General features: G+C 44.4%; 1 protein-coding gene across 1 annotated transcript in view; it reads right to left on the bottom strand.

Annotated features, from left to right (window-relative positions):
- The window catches only part of nalcn (sodium leak channel, non-selective), a 121,144-nt gene that overhangs the window by 11,989 nt on the left and 92,731 nt on the right, over positions 1 to 16,424 (bottom strand). The window contains exons 15-30 of the mRNA XM_084084629.1: positions 9,263 to 9,399; positions 8,426 to 8,567; positions 8,182 to 8,255; positions 6,559 to 6,660; positions 6,334 to 6,403; positions 6,056 to 6,147; positions 5,518 to 5,640; positions 5,083 to 5,139; positions 4,741 to 4,861; positions 4,228 to 4,359; positions 3,350 to 3,517; positions 2,893 to 2,997; positions 2,075 to 2,181; positions 1,833 to 1,953; positions 1,614 to 1,712; positions 1,428 to 1,521 (exon numbers count right to left, since the gene is read on the bottom strand). Of these exons, the coding sequence (XP_083940755.1) occupies positions 1,428 to 1,521; positions 1,614 to 1,712; positions 1,833 to 1,953; positions 2,075 to 2,181; positions 2,893 to 2,997; positions 3,350 to 3,517; positions 4,228 to 4,359; positions 4,741 to 4,861; positions 5,083 to 5,139; positions 5,518 to 5,640; positions 6,056 to 6,147; positions 6,334 to 6,403; positions 6,559 to 6,660; positions 8,182 to 8,255; positions 8,426 to 8,567; positions 9,263 to 9,399 (1,744 nt within the window). The remainder of the gene's footprint in view (positions 1 to 1,427; positions 1,522 to 1,613; positions 1,713 to 1,832; positions 1,954 to 2,074; positions 2,182 to 2,892; positions 2,998 to 3,349; positions 3,518 to 4,227; positions 4,360 to 4,740; positions 4,862 to 5,082; positions 5,140 to 5,517; positions 5,641 to 6,055; positions 6,148 to 6,333; positions 6,404 to 6,558; positions 6,661 to 8,181; positions 8,256 to 8,425; positions 8,568 to 9,262; positions 9,400 to 16,424) is intronic.

The following is a 16,424-nucleotide window of genomic DNA, read 5'->3' on the forward strand; positions in this document are numbered from 1 at the left end:
ATTTAAAATGTTCAAAACAGCCATTCAAAACAAAGACATAACAGTTACATAGAGGTAATTGTAAGGGGGAACATGTTTCTTCATTGATAATTCATCATGACTTTATGGGCCAAATAAACAGGTGCAGTACCTGTTTTTCCCCTTACGTAAGGGGATCTTCCCTGACAAACAGCCTGAAATGACCACTAGCAACTGTCACATTTTACTGCCAGCGATAATATTGCTGTTTTATAGGCACATTAGCTTCTCCTAACGACATCTTCAGTGGACATTTAACCAGAGCACATGCAGTATGTGGCACGATTATATGCCTTGAATGCAGACCGAAAGATATTTTCATTTGCAACACAAGCACACTAAACAACTACATCTGACTAAAACATTTCAAAACAGGCTTTCCGATACCAAAATCAATATCCGATGCGGGAACTCGAGAGCTCCATAATTTCTCATGCGCGTCTCATGTTGTGATGGGAGCCAGTTCTGTGATGATTTGCCAGCAGTGATTGGGTTGATTGAGTGGAGTGGGCGCTGTGGGCCGCTGGATGCGGATCAGAGTCAGGTTGACAGTATAGTTGGTATCAGCTGACTAAGTAAGGCACATCGATTTTCTGTTAGTTCCAGGACAGGACTGTACTAACTGCCAGTGTAGAGGAGGCTATTCCCCCATACTGCCAAACCTGCCTGGGCCTCCTCCAGCTCCAGTGGCAGATGGAAAGAAAGAAAATTACCCCTGCGCCACCCAAGCACCTGTATCAATGTATTCCCTCGTACTGAAACATGATTGATTTAATGCCACACAAACAAGCAGGGGAAGGTCCTATCAAAGTAGCCTGGGAGTACAGTGTTCATTTGGCTATACTGGCATCACTCGATAAACTCAATCAGTCAATAAAATGCCATGGGAGGGCAGTGACATGCATGCACAAATCACTGTCTGAGCCATCCACACTACCACCTGTCCTGCTATTCAGACGTTCTTTCCTTTTGTGTAATTTAATATGATGAACGCACTGCTGTCAATGAGGAATTAATCTGCCAGCTCTGCCCAATGAAGAAATAGGCCTCATCAAATTAGCTTAATCACGCAGGTGCTGCTTAACAATGTGCAAATACACACCCATACATCCACGCACAAACGCCCACCTTTCCACCCAGACATACACAGTGCATGATCAATTGAGAAATGGAACAAAGACTTGCAGTGCTTTAGGGCTAAATTTAATGGTCATAATCATTCTTTTCTGCTGCTGTAGTGGAGGCCATTACACTTGCAGACTGCAAGAATTCTGTAAAAATACCAGACTGTACTGTACCTCGGAACTCAGTGCCAACTGCGTAGGTGGGCTGGCTGTGTGTGTGTGTGTGTGTGTGTGTGTGTGTGTGTGTGTGTGTGAATCCAAATAAAATAATTCAAATGATCAAACCTGGGCGTGGGGGCAGGTGGAGAGGCTGGGCAATCTTCAGCCGGCTCTTCAGATCCTCCCACCTCCGCTGGTCCACCGTAAGCAGAGCTGTTCCCTGTAATAAACAATAAACAGTAGATCAATGACCCACGCTGCTCTGAAAAACACAGGCCATTCATGTCTTTGAGACATCCATGAGATCGCAACCTTGTTCTCATTGAAGTTAGCGATGACGACGCCCACGAACAGCGTGAGTCCGATCATACAGCCCAGGAACACAAAGACGTGGATGTAGATGCCATGGATCTGCAGACAGACGGAGACAAGGTCCCACTTGAATAACATAGCAATATCGCTGGCAGACGGTATGAGTCAGCAATGAAAAAAAGAAAGAGAACAGATTGATGGGAGAGCCATGCTTGGTACCGGTCCAACGCGGTGAATGATGACGTCTCGGACTTCCACCCAACCTTTGAGTGACAGCACCTCGAACAGAGCCAACATGGCGTTTCCCACGTTGTCGAAGTTAAAATTACGGGGGTTGGCCCTGGCACGGGACAGCATGGGAACACAAATCATTAATCTGTTTTGATAAAAAGGGAATGCCAACTGTAATGTCAAAATAGATTAGTCACAAAAACAAAAAGAATAATAAATGAAATCTTTACCAGACTCTTGGTACCCAGAAGCCTGGCTTCTTCTCCCCGGGCTTGAGTTTCAGGTTGAGGTTTTTGGAAACACTGACGTTGATTCTGAATATACCGTGGCAATCCTTCTACAAGAATTAAAAAAAGGAAGTGTTACAGTAAGTACATCCTTGTAGTTGCTGGTGCAGGACACGTACACGTGTTAAAGAAAATAAAGAGTCTGCACAGACAGCGTAATGCTCCATGTGTATTTTACTGTGCAAAACAGCAGACAAACAGCAACTGGTCTTCCTACGGTGAAAATAATCAAGGTGACCATTTACCCTCAAGTAGTCTTGTAGTGTCACGTGAGCACAGGGGCAGAATTATACAATAGGGGAAACTGCAGGTTCCAATACACTCACAATATAAAGCTAAATGTTTTACAATGAATCCCACTTTTAAGATCTGTGTCTTTTAAAATGTATTTAAAAGTGCTGTATTAGACTATTAAATATTGGGTCACCTTGATTATTTTCAACTGAGGAAGACCAGCTGTGTTCGAAACTTTGCTGTTTTGCACAGTAAAAGAGATACAGAGCAATAAGCTGTCTGGGTGGGCTCTTTCTTTCCTTAGTCCTACAATAACCACAGAGCTTTAAAAGAAGAAAAAATAAAACTGGCACAATGCAATGCAAAGCAGCCATTGGCACAAACAACAGAATAACAAGGCTCACTGGATAATTGATCTTACTTGGCACAAACACCAGAATGACAAGGCTCATTGGATCATTGATCTTACATGTAGACCCCCCCCCAGTGACTGTAATTCTACAGCCACTTTTCCACTTCTACTGTACCCGTTCATAGATGTGGGGGTCATTGCACTTGGCAAGCTTTCCAGCAAACAGTTGAACCCCAAAGCTTGCGAACACCAGCATCAGCGTGAGGAGCAGAATGGAGACCTGTGTATGTGACAGGAGATCGACAAAAAGTTAAAAGGCTAACATGGATTTCCCTCACAGTTCAGTCATCACATGGCTCAGAGGGGTAAGCCCGGAATGCCTGAATGGCCTGAACTGAGGCAAGGGAAACCCCAGCCACAGCTGGAGAAAGTCAGCAATTACTGCATTAACCTGCTCACTACAGTATATGTGGATCCCAGGCTCTACATCTCAGCTCCAAATAATGTATTATATAATAATAATAATCTATTTATTATCTTGTTGAAAGGTGACACACACACACACACACACACACACACACACACAGTGTGTTTCACTGTGCTTCCATTTGCTCAGAGAAGGAGGCACTGACCAGGAAGATCTCCTTGAATCCCTTGAGGACCTCCCGCACCACCTTCCTCATTTGGGGGACCAGCTTGAAGATTCGTAGCGGTCGCAGGCAGCGCAGCATCATCAGCAGCTGAGCCCCCGACTCCGGTGGGACGTTGCCAGGCAGCCAGCACAGGAAGATCAGGCTCACCTACAGGATGGGAGGGAGATAAGCGAACAGGGAAAGAAGAGGGGGCACTAAATAAAATCCCAATGTCCTTTTAAAGTTAGATAACCTATATACCGTAAGTATCTAGCATTTGGTGCTAAAGTGTACCTTTAGTTTATTTGCTCACATAGGCAGACTAGAAATAGTCTCATCCAACCAGTATCTGCCAAACAAAAACAAAATCAAACGGATGCGGCTCTGTTCTTTTGCAGTGCAACTGCGACAGGAACTGGCATCTCTCATCCCTAGGCTAGACAGCAAGATGCCAGCTCAGTCTCACATCCCTATTTGAATAATCTATATGCAAATAACATTCACACAAGAAAATTGAGTTATTTTGGAACAAGCTGATGCAGAGGAAACGCTGGCAGAACACGAATAATGAGTGATGCGTCTGAACCAAATGAAGTTGTTTACAGTCATTAAAAGGCGATCTTCATGAAATTTGCAACAAGCTCATTATCCCGCAAATGTAATCAAACAGCGTTCTTGTATTCCAAGTCTGATCTGCCTTAGGAGACCTCCCGTAACGCATTTAAAGTCAAAAACCGCCTATCAAGATCAACCCGCTCTCACTCTCTAAACAATTCATTACACTTTTACAAGTTTCCCTAAAAGAATTAGGTTTATTTCAGGACCCGCTGCTTGGCTTCACTTCCTGTTTCCACTGCAGGAGGATGTGGATAACTTGCCAGGTAGATGAAGATGTCCATGACTCCTCCAAAGTCTCTGATGACAGCGGTAGGGGTGAAGAACAGACCGTCGGCCATTATCTTCAGATTCAGCTCGAGGCTCATAAAGATCACAAACACGTACTCTCCGATCTGTAACATACAAAGCATCATTCATGGTAATTCAGACATTCTCATCTCATATTCTCATCTGATATGCATACTATGCAAATAGTATATGCATATGTTTCCATCCATCTACCTACATATGTCAGCCATACATAATTAAAGGAAAGAATGGCTCGCAACTCACTCCTAAGACGCTCTTACAGTCTTAAAGGTGAGCTGCAAGACCTTTTTTCTTTTATGAATTTGCTGCCCTTGCAGTTTGGCTAAGCACCGAAGTTGGAGGATGTGCGTATTTTTTTTTGTCTTTGAGCCATACATAATTAAATATACATATGCATTGACCAGCTACCAATTTTCATGCATGAAGTTCATGCATCCATCCATCCATCCATACAGTTGTATTACCTGTAATGAGGGTGCCTGCATGACCCTCGTGAAAGGCGACTCAAACATCATAGATATACAGGAGCAAATGGTCACGACAATCATCACCCAGTCCAGATAGGTCACCAGACCCAGAAGATCACTGCAGGGACGCACGCACGCACGCACACACACACGCACACACACACACACACACACACACACACACACACACACACACACACAGTAGTTATAGTTTAAGTAGAGCAAGACAGCTTGCTCTACTTATATACACAGTATTTAGTATATAAGTGATCCAGCCTTTTCAGAAAGAATGGATCAAAAGTAGGGGACCTTCACACATCGACAATTCATCACACTTACTAAAGTTGGTGGTATTTGGTGTTCTTCATGGCGCCCGTTATTGGGTCGGTTTTGGACCTATAGATATGAGTAGACAGAAATATAAATGAGTTAGGATGAGTGCACAAACATCAGTTGCATGTTGGCTGACTTAGTATGAGAAGAAAATTAAAGTTTCTTTAACCACCGCCATATGTTATACTCCATCATACTACAGTGTTCCTGCATGCTGATCTAGAAGATTGTAGATAGGCTATTTTCGCTTTTTTGGTAAATGTTTGCCTATGGTTATGACAATATGTCTATGGTGTGTTACAGATAATATACACTTTGTAATATGAGGGTGTCACTCGGCAGTTTTTAAAATTAAAATAACGTAACATTTTCAGTTGAACATTTGGAAAGCGTCAGTCATACGACGAAGTATAAATGGATCATCGGGAGGCCTGGCCTTACGCGTTGAAGCGAGCGCGGACCACCGTCCTGCAGAAGGTCCTGAAGCGGTGCTCTCGGCCCACGATGAAGAGAGGCTTGTCAAAGTACGGATGGTTCTCCCGGAGCTCCTCCTCCTGAACTTTCCTGCTCAAACACAACATCAGCCACAAATACAGACTATCCTGTTTCATCCTCATGTTTTGTTACACTAACTTTGAACGTGCTTTTCGAATGCCACCAAATTAGATACATTCATTAAATAAAGACTGATTGATTTTGCTGCAAATAAATGGAAGACCTGAGTGCAGAATGTAGAAGTTGGCATTTGAACCATTGAACGCTATAAACCATCATTTACATGATAACACAATAGTCTGTAGGAACTTGAACATGGCTGGCAAAGTTAGTACATTCAAAACAAAACAGCTTTTTTAATTTGTTAAATTGATTATAAGTTGACACTGTGTTAGTGTGTGTGTGTGTGTGTGTGTGTGTGTGTGTGTGTGTGTGTGTGTGTGTGTGTGTGTGTGTGTGTGTGTGCGTGTGCGTGTGTGCATACCGTTTCATCTCAGCCTGTTCCTTCTTCTCTTGGATCATCTTGATCTCGCTGTCTTCTCTCTGTGCGTTACGATAGCGTACTGTACTCGAATGCTAGAGTTTGGAGAACAACGGACTGATGTTTTATAATGCTCCACTCCCTTGGAATACTTTGGATGTCACAAAGAAACCAACAGTAAATGTTGAGTAGTACTGAATGAACCTACAGTACATGCTCAGTAATACTGAATGAACCTAGCCAGAAAAGGGCCTAAATGAGGCGCTCGTGCACTTGCTTACATCCTGCGTAAGCGTCTCCAGTGACTTTCCTCGGCTGATCCTCTGACTGGTGGAGCCGTGTCTCAGAGACCTGAATGACAAAGATAGACAGACCGAGAGAGAGAGAGAGAGAGGGAGAGAGAGAGGGAGAGAAAGAGAGAGAGGGAAATAAGAGAGATGAGAAAAAAGGGTACAAGTATCTTGCCAATGCATATGGATGTGCATGTTGATCTGCTTGTCTCAGACCTGCGCTCCTGTCGGATGTGGTGTTGAACACTCAGTATGGAGCGCTCCTTGGCAGGCTGGCCATCAATAGATCCACTGAGCATCCGCTGTCTGGTACAGGCCCTGGGAAAGGCACACGCAAACACACTGTTTCCTCTAGCTTACACATCATGAAAACCATTCTGATGTGCAGTATATACTGTAGATCTAAGTGTCAACATGATGTTCTTATTGAGACTAACTAGTTCTTAAAGGAGTAGTTCACCCAAAAAAATGTTTTCTATCAATTACACACCCCATGAAGCCTTGTTTTTTTGTTTTTGTCGCATTCCTGAGCCAATCATTTGATGACCGGAGACTCGAAGAGTCTGCATTGAGTCTTCTACGGAGACTCCGCCGGCCATCAAATTAGTGGCTCAGGAATGCGACAAAAACATAGGGTGTGTAATTGATAGAAAATAACTACCTCTAGGCTGCCCAGACTACTCCTTTAATGGGCAGCTCAGTTGCCTTGTGGTTAGAGTGTCCACCCTGAGATTGGGAGGTCGGGGTTCGATTCCCCGGCCGGATAATACCAACACAGGGACCCAGTGCCTCCCTGCTTGGCACTCAGCATCAAGGGTTGGATTGGGGGTAAGTCCCTGCGACATACTAGCGTCATCAGGTCCAGGTGCCAGTGGTGTTTGTAAATCATGGCTGGGGGATGTACTTATATACCAAGCCAGCTCACGCTACAGAAACAAGATAGGCTCCACATTACAGGCAACAATTCCTGTTATCCTGCCAATACACAGTGCGTTCATGCGTATATGTGTAGGCCTCACACAGGGAAAACAACAAGTCGTACCAGAACCAAGCTAACTGCGTGGGCATCGCGTGTACCTTATTCATGTTGATGAGTTGTTTATTGGCATTGAGCATCCATGCATGATTGATGGCATTCTGTGTGTGTGACTCTCTATGTGTGCGTGTGTTTGTGGTGTGTGTGTGTGTGTGTGTGTGTGTGTGTGTGTGTGTGTGTGTGTGTGTGTGTGTGTGTGTGTGTGTGTGCGCGCGTGTCTGTGACAGGGCCAGGTGACTGCAGACTCAACTGGGCTGTCTTTCAGATTAGCAGAATGAAGGGGTGATGAGAACCAGATTGGACACGGTGCAGTCAAGCTAATCTGCAGTCAGTGCCAGCTTCGCCATGCCAAACAGCAAATTATCCATTTGCTTAATCGCAACGGCAAATTAGTCTGAAGTGGGCTGACGTGTGTGTGTGTGTGTGTGTGTGTGTGTGTGTGTGTGTGTGTGTGTGTGTGTGTGTGTGTGTGTGTGTGTGTGTGTGTGTGTGTAATGCTAGAATAATGCTACATTACAGGAGCAATGCTACTGTAGGTCTAATATTAGTCTTTATTATTTTCTTGCCCATCAAAAGTCTGAGGTCTATCATTCATGACTTGGGATGAGCTGTGGATACTCACAGTGCACAATAATCAGCAAAATTTGATAAGTGGACCTCAGATTATACTCAAACTCTACTGTAAGTGTTCTAAGAATATGAATTAATCTGGAACTCTCCTGGTCTCCCACCTAATAAAACAACAGCACAACAAACAAGATACCATCAGGATATGTTTGGACTGATGATTGGATGTGTCTTACCGCAGAATTTTATTGACGGTGCTTTCTTTTTCCAGGAGATTGCGAGCGCGGATACTAAATATTGACCTGCGGAGCTAATAAACAACACATTGTTACAAGGACCAACTAAATGAACACAAAGTACATTTTGTATTTGAAAGGGGACTTGTCAACATTATGACTGTCTAGGTAATGTTTGTTTGTTGTTATATACATTTATCTATATATCTATATCACATACTGTACATACACGTATAAAATGTACCATATGGTCAATGTACTTGTTGTCTTCAATGGCTGAGCGTTTGGAGTGGTCGCAGGAGGAGGACGAGGCCGAGGGGAGACGGCGGAACAAACAGCTAGTGTCCTGCTGCTGACGATCAATAAACTGCTTCATAAAGCTTTCCCTGGAATGCGGATGCACATGCACATGCACACGCACACACACGCACACACACACACACACACACACACACACACACACACACACACACACACAAAATGTTCCACTTTATGCGTCAGTATCAGCTTGCTATGCTGACAATACGTCACAAAGCGAAGTTCAGGTTTGTGATCAGGGTTATTTGTTTTGTTATTTTTTGTTTTTCACATCCCCGCATCCCAGATGAAACACAAACCTGTGCACATCAAGTCACAACTACTCCCAGGTTTAAGCTGTGGCTGCTGAAGCCGCAGCAGATGGGCAGGGGAGTAGGATGTCTGTGGGGGTTGAAGGCCCCAGCTGTGCACTAATCAGCCTCTAAATGATTAAATTGATTCTGAAGTCCTCTGAGTGGGACACAGTTCGGCTCTGCTGCTAATCATCACTGGCTATATCAAATGAAAAGCCCACCCGTCGAACATATTGATGGTTTCGATCTACCTTGGACAAGTCGGACATGATTTTCTCATCTTCTGTCTAAACACACACAGTGCCAGAACTGCCTGTGTGAAAGCAAACATGGCTGCTCGCTCAGTGCAAGTTGCACTGAACTGTATGTGTTCCATAACATTTAACTCAGAGTGTACACATCTTTACACTCCCGGAGATAAATAATCTCTGAGGCTTTTACAGTGCATGTCTGCCTGTGTGGCTCCTTACCTGATCCTGGGCACAGTGAAGTCAGATGGGAGCTTGGAGATCTTGACCATTTGTGGTCTGTTGGGGAACTTCTCAAAGATGCGGAGTCTGAGAGGAAGCTTTTCTTTGGTGTCAGCGTTTGCTTCACTTTGCTTCAGCTAAAGCATGAGAGAGAGAGAGAGAGAGAGAGAGAGAGAGAGAGAGAGAGAGAGAGAGAGAGAGAGAGAGAGAGAGAGAGAGAGAGAGAGAGAGAGAGAGAGAGAGAGAGAGAGAGAGAGAGTATAGGAATTAGTTAATGTACAATACTGCAAAATAGGCCAAAAAGACTCAAGCAAACGGTCATCCACATGTTGCAGGTGTGGGGAGGGAGAAAAGAACACAGGTGAAGTAGGTGTAGAAAAGTCAGGTCTGGTAACTGGGGGAGTTGTATGAAGATGACTGTGGAGCTGTGTTTTATTTTCTTTCTTGTTTTTTACAGGAAACACAGTGAGAACAGCAAGATCTTTGACTGATGCTTTGGGGGTGCAGATATACGGGTTGGCCTGAGGATGGCAGCAACACACTTACCTACAGCAACACACACAGCGCACTACAGCACATACAGACAGACAGTCCTGAGGTCCCACTTACTTTCATAAAAGAAGGATGAAGGAAGCAACAAAAGGACGGAAGAAAATAACAGATTATGCTGGAATGGTTAATGCAGAAAAAGTAAATGTTTAGAAATAATATGCATGCTTCAAGCTGGAGAAAGGTAGCACAGACTGGGGTTATTAAGTTAATTATTTCTATTTAATAACATCTAGTAGGAAGGGGTGTGTGGGCGGATAAATATTTCCTGGCATGTATTCTCTTTTCTGGGAGACTCGAGATAACCCTGATAATGCGTTTCAGATTAGGCCGGGAGGTGAACTGAGTTTTGGGCCCAGACGGTTAACGAATGAGGGCTTATCATAAAGAGCAGGCGACCCCACGGTCCGCCGTATTGATTGGGCTGTCTGTCTCTCTCTTTTGTGCGTCTACCAATGTATCCCCTCCAATTCTCTGTGTGTGTGTGTGTGTGTGTGTGTGTGTGTGTGTGTGTGTGTGTGTGTGTGTGTGTGTGTGTGTGTGCTGCCCACTGGTATTTCTATTCCTGGCTGTCTGACTCCCTGAGTTCCTGACTGTCTGAAAGCACCCTTTCTGTTTTTAAGGGATAATGGCTGAGTATGTGTGTGTTTGTGAGTGTGTGAGGGGGCATGACAAAGGACAAACGATAATCTGCCTATCCATTCTCTCTCTCTGGCAAACTAACATGAATGCTATGTGGATTTCATCTGCCTCAAGCGGCACACTGTGAAAGATGGAATTATGTCGTGCACCTTTTCCCAGCCAGGCTTTTCTGTCTGCATACAGAGAGAAGAAGAGGAAAGTACAGTATAGGCAAGAAGACAGTGAGAAACAAAATAAATGGTAAACAGGCTTTCTAACATCGACTATGAAACAAAGTTGTGGAGGAGATTGCAGATAGACTGGTAGAGTTGGGAGCTTGCGATATAAAATGCAGCAGTCAAAGTGAAGCCAGTGAGGCTAACGTGGCTAGGAAAGTTAATAAAACATCCTCTTTTCATCTTCTCTTCTACTGCGACATTGAGGCTATAAAATAAGTCCACAAAAAAGAGTTGAGGCAACCTCTTTGGTGTAAGGTCAGAGACAGAATATAAAGCGAGGCTTCTTCTCCAACAGTGCAGTTTGCTGGAGGAAACTTGCAGAAAAGTGCTGAAGTCATCTCAAACAGCATACCTTGACTGTTAGTCTGTTGAATGCCCGGCAACCACTGAGGCAAAAGTACCCAACCCACGGACACACATGCGTGCAAAAACACACCCACACAGTGCGGTGTTCATGTGGGAACCCGCTTGTCCCACAGGTCCTAATCAATTGAGGCCAAGTCAGCGAGATGTACAGTATATGTCTACGGTTCAACAGCCTTCTCTGCAGCAGTATCCCATTAGAGTTAAGCTTACAGTACCATCACAACCCCCCCCCCCCCCTCCCCTGCCTCTCACTTTCTTTCTCTGCATTACTCTCATGGTTGATTTGCTTCATGCTCACTTTCTCTCCCTCTCACCCTGTCTACGTGAAAATTGTTCCTCTTCCGCTAATGAACACCTATCCGATGCCACTCAGTGTTAAGCCTGCCCTGATCACTCCTACACCCCTGTTCCCTTTTCCCCCACCTCTACTTAATGAACAAAGTAGACAGCGTTTCTAAAATACTTCACTTATTAATTCTGTACAATTTATCCATCCGTTATTTATATGGGCTTCTGGGAAGCCACATGCCATGAAAATGAATGAGCTGCATTTTCATTTCGATTTACCGCCAGAAAACAAAACTTTTATCCACTCGACCGTGGGATCATTTAGTAGATTCTCCCTATGTAGGGGCATGTCTGTCACGCCTTAGAGCCATTAATGTCCTGAGCTATAGAGACATAATTATGGGAGATAGCGGGGTAGTCGGGCTGCAGTCCCTTGAGTATTGATATTATGTAACATTGTTTGCACAGCAAGCGGGGGCACAGCACGGTGCAGCCGTATAGGCTTGCATCACTATATACCTGCTAAAGCATCAGGGCCCTAAAGCCTTGTCGATATGCTGATCAATAAGACACACATGTATTAGTAAGAACTCAGGTATAGAGCACACGCCAGCGCAATCCACTCACTATTGATTACAGGCTTAACGTGATTTCATAACAGGAGGAATCACTTTCTAATGAAGGAAGACTGTACATACTGTATGAGCAACAGAATGTGGAGGCACAACTATGTTTAAAACCATGGTGTGAGTACAGTATGTTTCTGTCTTTGCATGTACAGTGTGTGTCTGTGTGTGTGTGTGTGTGTGTGTGTGTGTGTGTGTGTGTGTGTGTGTGTGTGTGTGTGTGTGTGTGTGTGTGTGTGTGTGTGTGTGTGTGTGTATTTTTGAGTGGTGCCTATATCTGACTTTGTCCGTGTGTCCGTATGTATGTATGTCCAATAAACAAACATTGATGACAACATCAATACGGGGCTCATCAAAGGCACCACTCTCTTCACACAGGGTTTGATTTTTTTTCTTTGAGTTTGTGTCTGTTCATGCTGTATTATATACACAAGTGTGCATATATGCATGTGCACAAGATAAAATGTGTCAGGTTTCTTTCTATCAGTGTGAGTGGTTGATAAATCAAAGACTGCCATAGCTCAGAAGCAGTGTAGCCTAGCAGCAGTGGTGGACAGTAACAAAGTACATTTACTTGAGTACTGTACATCAGTACATTTTACGTGTGTGATTATGTGTACTTTACTTGAGTATTTGTAATAGTAATATTTGACCAGGAGTATCTATACTTTGACTCAAGTGCTGGGGTGTAGTACTTTGTCCACCACTGCCTAGCAGCGGGGCTGAGACTAATGTGTTTTGCCTTCAGAGCCATTCAGGTGTTAGGCCTGGGCTTTCTTCTCCCAATTCAGACCAATTTCAAGCTTGGATGAACCAAGAGATTTACATTAAGGGATTCCAGAGCTTTGTTAGCCAGGGACCAGAGGTGGACTGAGCACCTGTGCTGGTCTTTGGTATGAAAGGACAGCTATCGCCTTGCGGAATGAGGATCATACTGTATGGGTCTACAGTATGTGTATGACACACATACAGAAATAATGTTCTCGCTATCAAGACATCTTTTAATGAGGTAATATAAAAAAAGGAATCTCATGTGCAGTGAACTCCAGGCTGAAAAATGAACAGAGAAAAGACTACCCTTTTAGAGCTATTATCAATAAAAACAACAACAAAAAAATGTACATTTACATTATTGTTAAATCACACGTCTCAATCAGCGTTTAGATGTGAACTTTAAGAGCTGCTGCCAGGGGAAGTCTTGCAGGGGAATGCCTGGCAGACAGCGTGCTGAATTGGCAGAATGACAAACCACTTCTGTCCATCTGAAGGCAGACGCCACTTATGGTATCTGTTTGATTTACAGCATTCAGCTGCTTTGATCTCTATCTGAGAGGGAACACAACACTATGGGCTCTGCTGTGAGGCTGGCTGCATCCTTCAATGATTCCATCCCAGGGGTATGAAAGCCCTTTGGGAGGGCTGACTGTCAGTACCAGAACACTTTCACAAAGGATCTCGCTGTTGTCTGCAAATAACCACAGAGCCAGAGAGGTAGCAATGCAGTAAAAATCTGAAAAAATAACGTCCCAGAGAGGACATCATTTGATCCGAAGAAGGGTTGTGAATGTGCTCTGGATGGCGGTATCAAGCCGAATCATTTTGCTGTGAAGCCTTTTATCAAAGCGAGTATTGACTATTGCATTGAGTGTGAATGCACACTCTACTGGCGAGTAGAACTCTTTAACGAGTCCTCCGAAAAAGTGCCTCGGAGGCGTGTGAATATAATGTGTGATATCTGTTAGAATGGACAATGAGACAATGGGGATCTGATGAATGGTCGCCCACACAGCCTGCTGCCCACACGCACCGAGATATGGAGCTGGTGGGAGGACATTAATTCAACACTATTTCACCATTCAAAACACTGAAACCTGCTGTTCTCGACTACAGCTGCCCCGCTCTGCTCTGTCACATCTGTGTGTGTGATGTGTGATCATAGCACAAGCAGTGCAGCTGTTAATGAGCCTTCTGAGATCCATCATAGGTTAGGGCATGAGAAAAGTATCAAAGTACAATTGTATGTGTGATGTGTTTATGTGATTGATTACAGGAGTACAGTGGAACGGCAAAACCATGCATTTGGGTGCCAACACACAAACATGCCAAGATGCTTCCCTTCCTTTGCATTCTTGGATGGGCTCCCAAGAACCCTGGGCCAGCCACTGGACCCAGGGGAGGGAATGCGGGTTAGCAGGGTCGCCCTCTTCCTCTCATTAGCTGGGCAATGAGCCGTGCTCTGGAGCCTGTAAACTCCCCAGACCAATGTTACTGAACTGCACCTCAGATACCTCACAATACAAAAGCTTGTCTTGCTTAACACTGGGACTAAATACAATGCAAGTGTACTGCATGCTTGTGTCTGCAGAACATGCAGCGTACAGGTTTCAGTAAATATGGGTCTGAAACAGGATTTTTTTATCTGAATGTTAACTGAATGTAAACACTGAATAACAGACAGGAACAGGGATAATGGGACTCTTTTTTGGGGGGTGTGAGGTAGTATCTATCTACCGTATATATTTCATGAATCTCTGTCTGTCTGTTCTGTCTGTCTGTCTGTCCTTTGCATATCTCACGAACAACTCATCCTGACTTCACACATGGCAGGTGTATTGCTTGGGACCCAAGGAAGTGCAGTGTCAAGATGATCCACATCACCATGCACCAGTGAAGATGCACTGCACCAGTTTGAATAATTCTCATTTGAATTAAGCAATTGCGGCCCTCTATGAATTGTTTAATTGTGAGTGCATTATTATATAATATATTTGCATACATCCAACATCCAGTGCCAATTTTCCAGCGAGGCAGGCTTGTTGTCTGGAGTGTCAGAATCCACCGGTGGAACAGTGAAGGTGACATTCAAGTGATAAGAACACATTGTCCAGGGGATTCTCTCAAGGCTATGCTCTCTTCTTCTCTCTTTCTCCTCCTCCTCCGTCACCTTTCTTCTTCTTCTCCTCTTAAATCCCCAAATGAATGCTTGGTCCAATACATCACACAAAATGGAGGAACGGGGCTTTCACTGTTAATTCATAAATAATGGAACATTCCGCTGGAGGCTGTAATACAATCACTTTGAAAACACATTTGACCTGTGGCTGCTTTGTCAAGACACACTAAGTGGAGTGTACGGTGAAAATAACCAGCCAGAGCCCACACACTGACAGGGGCTATGTCAGACAGACAGACAGACAGCCTGCAAGACAGACAGACAGCAAGACAGACAGACTTGTGCACGCACGCACGCGCACACGCGCACACACACACACACACACACACACAAATGGGATCTGATGTTATTTGGGGGAGAGGAGCGATCTATCTATTGTTGCCAGGGTGACATGGTATGAGCCTGTCACAGCTGCTCCTGACTACCCCTCCCAAACCTCATTCACATGCTGACTGCACCTCCTCGCCTCCTCTAGCTCCCTCCATGTCTCTGCTCCTCTACTCTCCACCTCCATCACTCTCACTCTCGCCCAGCTCTGTCTTCTCTGTTTTTCTCCCTCACTGGTCAACTCCAGTACAGTACTTGGCTCCACTGATAAATTAGGGACAAGAGGAAGACAAACAACCACGCAGGACTGGCTGGTATCCTGGTGGCAATGCCAGCTTTGTCAAGCAGGGGTTACTGCCAGGACACAGTGATCAAACTATCCATGTTCCCCCAACTTGTGTTCTGTCACTCACGCGCACGCACGCACGCGCACACACACACAATTTATGTCCACATAAAGTTAACAGCGTCTCCGCCATATATGGCAGCTGCCAATTTTGGGAGAGACAGCCAACATTTTTTCCTCCTTTTTGGGCATACCAAGTTGTTGAAGCCCTCTAACAAACAAATAGTCTACACCTATAACCTAGCTCACACACACACACACACACACACACACACACACACACACACACACACACACACACACACACACACACACACACACACACACACACACACACACACACACAAACTTTCTTTGTCTAGATGTGACCGCTTACAGTGTTTGGGTACAGAACTCGCAAGTTGCCAAACGGCCGAAAATGGGGAATAAAGTTAGATTTTTATTTTTTGTGTTTTTCGTTTTTTCCCATATTAACACAGTTCGAATGTTGAAGAAGGTTTGTATTCCACCAGAAAGCCGTTAAATAGTCATTAAATGGTTACAATTACATTGTGAACATGGCTCTGTTTTTAAGAGAGTTTCCGTGCGTATTTTGGGGGTTGAACAACATTCCAACCAGAATTTGCATAGAGTTTCGATTGGCCTGGCTAGTCATTGTTCTCCAGTTTCACGCACCAGAGTACCGCCCTTAAGTAGCAGCGTGTTTCTGTCAGAGAGTAAACACAACAGCATTCTTCATGGCTAGTACAACACGTTTAGTAAAAGCCTTGAATGGAGGAACTGGGACAGGACAGGACAGCATTCTGGAAGGATTTATTTTGGACTTCATACACGGTGGCAGTGACTC

This window comes from Gymnoscopelus microlampas, assembly GCF_963454915.1.
Source record: "Gymnoscopelus microlampas genome assembly, chromosome: 17".
Lineage (NCBI taxonomy): Eukaryota > Metazoa > Chordata > Actinopteri > Myctophiformes > Myctophidae > Gymnoscopelus > Gymnoscopelus microlampas.